The following is a 6043-nucleotide window of genomic DNA, read 5'->3' on the forward strand; positions in this document are numbered from 1 at the left end:
AAAAAACACCTGAAGCTGATACTATTAGATCCTTAAATATGTTAAGGGAAAGCTATAACAGAGAAAACAGATGTATTTCTTCACCCTCCTTTCTATATCACATCTCTGTTAATGATTCACACTTTTAAATCAGATAAGACTGATGTCTTAACAACTATTGTCAAGAGACAAAAAGATTCAAGAATATCTCCCTACAGTGCTTCAATTCATTCTATACTCACATTTATATGAAATGCCAGTTTTACAGGATAGCAATATATATTCGAGTAACTTTAAAAAGTGCCATGAAGGAATTCCCAAGCAGTTAGGACTCCAAACTTCCATGGAAGGGACATGGGTTTGATCCCTGAACTGGGAACTAAGATCTCTCAAGCTATGCGATGCAGCCAAAAATCTGAAATGGGGAAAACCTAAGGAGACTGTGGTCCCAATCTCCACCTCTTGCATGCTTTAGAAATACATGGTACAATATCTCTTGGTTGTTGTCTTAGATTTCACCATCCCAGATCTGCAAGTTATTAAATGGCCCAAAATTAAAAAGCAAGATGATATTAACAAAAGATATCACATTCTTAGAGAATGAAAACTATAATGTACAAAATTACCATATTTCAGAAAAATATTTATTTAAAAATATATAATACCAACCTTTCTGTGAACAGGGTTAGAAACTGATTGTAGTTCAATGCTCAGTCTAATACTCACTCTCCTGTATGAAAAGATATGCCCAACTATCAGAAACATTCACATGCAGTAAATTATCACTACCATTTGCATAGCTAACATTTTCCATTTTAAGCCACAAGATCCTCCACAGGTTGTCCCTAACTTATGAATACATGTTTGGAAAACACAATGGATTTGAAATTTAACTTCCTGTTTTTCCACAAGTAATCAGGTTTTTAACCTGATGCTAAATTTTTTCTCTCCTGTAAAAAGAGGTTGTTGTGAGGATTAAATGAAATAAATGATATGGAATGCCTATTATTAGCTTGGTATACAACCTCACTGGACTGATTTTCAAATAGCATCTACTGAAAAGCAAACCATCAGGTTTACAACGATTTTTCACATAAAAATATGAACTGAAAATAAATAAAAAATAAAAAACTGAAATGACCAAATTAATTTGAGATATCATTTGAAAATTAGAATACTCTGAATGTCTACAAACAAGGAGATAAGATAACACATTCACTTTCCTTATTATACACACACACACACACAAATTTTTCAGATCCACAAACTACACTGCTCAACGGACTCTCCATACGATATAAGTACTATCAACAAGTTAATTATCTATCTAATCCTAGAGTAACTCTAAACCCTAAAAGAAAAAAAACAAAAAACACAGCTTTTTGCACATTCTATACCTCATGTTAGAAAATTCAGTATCAAACAGAGGCATATAAATAAAGCTGTTCAAACTGAGCAAAAATGTTTAAAAAAAAAACCTCAGGAAATAAAGGGGTAATGGTGAAAAAACATCTCTGCACACATGGTTCTCAAACTATTCTGCTAGAATTAAATAATAATGGTCTTTTCCTGATGTGCAGGGAAAATAAACCAAATTTGTTCAACATTATTTTTTTAAAGATGTGTTTTAAACTTTTTCCATATTCTACCACAGAAGTACAGACATAACAACTGAGTGTTGATGGAAAAACCTGGTCATAGTTGACTCAGGCCAGATTCAATAGTTTAGTCTTTTATGCTGACTTGCAGTTTACATTGATTCAATGTATGTCATTTTAGTTAAATTTCTTATTGAACATATGATTAGATGTTAAATTTTAGTTCACATGATGAGATTACCATAATTTGTATATTAATATCTAAAAAAGAACAGTACCTGTAAATAGCACAAAGATAGGAAGAATTATCTTTAAATAAGAGAATATTTCATTTCTATTTTTCTAGTACCTAAAGCAATATATGTGAAAATATTAAATTCCTACTCCAATTCCATTTACGTATTCTTAGGCAGTGGTGGGCGGGAAAGGAACACAACGACTTTCAATTTCCTAACTTATAAGAAAAGTGAACTGAGTCAGGTTTGGGAGGGCCATTCAGCTCTACAATGTCATTATGTTTGGTTTTCACCTTCTGAAGCTTTTCCTAGTACATACTGCCATAGTGATATGACACTGTGGTTGATAACTTTACACTTTTTAAAATGTGTGGGTTTCTGAGGTAGCTCGGTGGTAAAGAATCCGCCTGCCAAGGCACGAGATGCAGGAAGATCCCCTGGAGTAGGAAATGGCAACCCACTTCAGTATTCTTGCCTACAGAATTCCATGGACAGAGGAGCCTGGCAGGCTACAGTCCATGGAGTCACAAAAAGTAGGACATGACTGAGAGAGCAACACACACATTTCAAAAGCCTATATGCATTAGATGATGGGAGGAAAAAGAGGAGAACCCCCCAAAATTAAAACTATTCCCCACATTCAGTTCAAAAACCTCCAGAGCAATAACTTGTAGGAAAATGTGAGCTTTCAGAGGATCTGAAATCAGAAATCTTTTCTCCACTGCAATGGTGAACATCATGGGAACAGTAAAAAACAAGTTTAAAAAACAATTTTAAAAATGCTATTTCTCAAAATAAATGTCATAAATCTGTATAACATCCTTCCTGTCAGTTAGATTTGGCATTAGCAGAACTGGATTCTAGCCACCTCTGCCACCTAATAGTTCTGACCTTAAACTCTCAATTCAAACAAAAGCTGCTCTACGCCAAGTACTATGCTGGGTGCCAGGGATACAAACAGAAATAAACACGGTTCATGACCTCATATTGAGATGATATTAAATGACTTTATCCTAGATTTGCTTCTGATGGTATTCTACGGCTTTAATACATACACTAACTATTAAGTGTCTGCCAGGCACCCTGCTTATATCAACTTATTTAACAACAATCTTGTTAAGTAAATATTATCTCCGTCATTCAAAGAAAGAACCTGAGATGCATAGAGTTGCAAATTTAGGTAAGATCACACTACAGAGCCCAAATCTGAACTCAAATCTTTCACTTATACCATGCTATCTAACAAACAAATAAGGACAATTAATTTCAACTTAGGCAACTTTGAAAACGTCCTTATAAAGAATTAATTTAGACAGACATAGAAGTCATGGGAAAAAAAAGCATCTGAGGTAGAAGGGAGAGCTGGAGTAAAGGTACAGTATTAAGAGAGCATCAGGTACACTCAGGATATCACATAGCCCTGCATGACTGCTACATTGGGAAGACAAGCTTAGGGGAAAAAAGAAATGAAAAAGCAGGTTGGTGTCAAACCATGGGCTTCAAAATTTTGTACCACTTTTCTCCAGACAGTTCTCTGAGCACTATCATTGTCTTCAACTGAAGTTCTTTTTTCTCGATGACTTTAGTTCCTTTACATTACTTCATGCGTTAATCACTCTTCAATAATAGCCAGTGAATAGGTTAGTGAATGCTCTTAAGTTCCAGGCACTGTTCTAACTACTTTATATGTATTATTTTATGCTTATAATAATCCCACAAAGCAGATACTTTTTTACCAATTATAAGGATGAGGCACAGAGAAGTAAGAAAAACTGTATAGAATCAAGCAGTAACTGGTAAAGTGGAATCTAAACAGTGCGGCTCCATAGCCTATTTTTTTTAATGTAGAAAACAGAGGGATTATAAGTCCTTTTTCTAAAATTTAAGTACAGTTGATTTACAATGTTGTATTAATTTCTACTATATAGCAAAGCGACTCAGTCATACATACATTTTCTTTTGCACATTTTTGTTCCATTATGGTTTATCACAGGATATTAAATATAGTCCCGGACCTTGTTGTTTATCAGAGCCTGAACTCCTAACCTACCTCTAAATGGAAGAACTTTTTGTTTCCGCTATTAAAGTGAGTTCCTTGAGAGCTAGAATGAATAGTTTTGTTGCTGTTGCTGTCATTGGAGGAAGGTGATAAGGAGGAGAAGAGCTTTATATTCTCAGCACCTAGGACAGTGCCTGGTACATAGCAGGCTTTCATAAATATTTGTTGAGTTGAACTGGCCTTGACTACTTAAGTCTGGACTATTTTTCCCATAAGAGGTTGGCAAACTTTATCTATAAGGGGTCAGAAAGTAAATATTTTCGGCTTTGCCAGCCATAAGGTCTCTGTCACATTTATTCATTTCTCCTCCTATACCACAAAAGCAGCAACAGACAATTCTTGAACAAAGGAGAATGGCTGAATTTAATAAAACTTTGTTTACAAAAAAAGGCAACGGGCTAAGGAGCTTCAATACTGGAATTAGAAATTATACCCCCCACCTTTCTTTCTTCTTTCTATAATCATTCTAGAACAGGGCTATCCAATAGAGATACAATGGAGCCACAAATATAAGGCACATATGTAATTTTTAATTTTCTGGAAGTCACATTAAAAAAAAAATAAAAGACAGATAAATTTGTTAAATATTTAATTAACCCTACATATCAAAATATTGTCATCTTAACACATAATCAATATAAAAACTGAAATGTTTTACATTCCTTTGTTTCTCATAGTAAGTCTTCAGTCTAGTGTGCATTTTACTCTTTTGTACCTTAGTTCACTTTAGATACATTTCAAATGTCAACTATAGTTGCTCCATATACTGGCTCCCATATTGGGCAGCACCAATCGCTCAGTTGGGTCCGACTCTCAGCAACCTCATGGACTGTAGCCTACCAGGCTCCTCCATCCGTGGGATTTTCCAGGCAAGAGTACTGGAGAAAGAACCACCAACTAACCTATAAATCTCCACTTAACAGCTGCTGGTCTTGGTACCATCTCCTTGCCTGGCCTGCCAGTTGATTTTGAACCTAATTCTGAACTATACACCAGTTTCACATTACTGGTAGCTCAATATACCAATGTCTTCATTTTTAGTCACATTTCCACACCTGATCCTCCTAACAAACAACCATAGGTAGGCATGTTATACCAGTTTTACAAATGAGACAGCTGCCAATCTGGTGGAATTGAGACAAAATTGAAGTCTCCTGACTTCTCGCCAAGATCTCTCTACTTAAGCCTCAACAGCACCACCTCATTTGTCAAAGTTGTAATTTAGCATTTATCTGTGAAACTATTTCCTACCCCACTAGAATGTGAACTCCAGGAACGCAAGGACTTTTTCCTGACCATTGCATCCCAGTGCCCAGCAGGTGTTTTGCAAATATGCAATATTTGTTTAATGGATAAATGAATTTACGGTTTCCCCCAATCGTCTTTAGTCTATTAAAAAATAATTTATCTTATTTCTAGTAACTAAATGTGAAAAAAAGCAATATACCATCTAGTTGATTAAATCGAAGCTTAATTTACTTCCAATATAATTCAAAAAAGAGTGGAAAAATGGCTGGGAACCAAGGCCTGAGTTCTAGTGCCCGCCCTGCGTTGAACTCGTAAGCCCTCGAGTAAATTAATTTTCTGAGCAGCAGTTCTTATCTGTCAAAGAGCAAAGGGCTATAATGTCCACGATAACGCTCAGAGGTAAGTTTAATTAATTTGATGCAAGTCAGCGTCCCATTCCTCACACACTTCTCTTTTCGGCGACGGAGAACTTGCTTACAGAGAGCCAGGTACCAGATAGGTGTCTCTCCGGGAACTCCGGCTGGATACCCTGCCGCAGGCCGCTGCGCACCGGCGGGGACCGCCATCTTTCCCCTTGGCCCGACCCCAACCGCCACCCACGGGCACGGGGTAACGCGAACCTCACCTCTCCTCGCAGTCTCTGCATTTCACCTGCAACGGGACGAGCTGCTGGAACAAAATCTGGCTCATGCTGAACCGCTGCCCTGGCAGGTGTGCGAAAAAATACAACACAACAGGCCCGGCCCGCGATATTAGGCTGAAAGACTTCCGGGTCCTGTAAAGTTTGAGTTTGCCGCTCTGCTTCCGCGGAGGAGGCGGGGAAAGAGAAACAGAGGGAATACGAAGGAGGTTTGGACCTCGCCGGCCACCATCAACTTCTTCCGGTTTTACGAAGCTGAGGTGGTAAAGTTCCGGGCATGGTG

General features: G+C 37.2%; 1 protein-coding gene across 2 annotated transcripts in view; it reads right to left on the minus strand.

Annotated features, from left to right (window-relative positions):
• The window catches only part of SASS6 (SAS-6 centriolar assembly protein), a 40463-nt gene extending 34512 nt beyond the window's left edge, over window positions 1–5951 (minus strand). Inside the window, exons 1-2 of one of the 2 annotated variants that reach the window (XM_005678049.3) lie at window positions 5746–5951; window positions 649–709 (exon numbers count right to left, since the gene is read on the minus strand). In XM_005678049.3, the coding sequence (XP_005678106.1) occupies window positions 649–709; window positions 5746–5810 (126 nt within the window). In that variant the 5' untranslated portion in view covers window positions 5811–5951. The remainder of the gene's footprint in view (window positions 1–648; window positions 710–5745) is intronic. The other variant, XM_013962596.2, reaches the window with a different exon arrangement.

This window comes from Capra hircus, chromosome 3, assembly GCF_001704415.2.
Source record: "Capra hircus breed San Clemente chromosome 3, ASM170441v1, whole genome shotgun sequence".
NCBI classification, from domain to species: Eukaryota; Metazoa; Chordata; class Mammalia; order Artiodactyla; family Bovidae; genus Capra; species Capra hircus.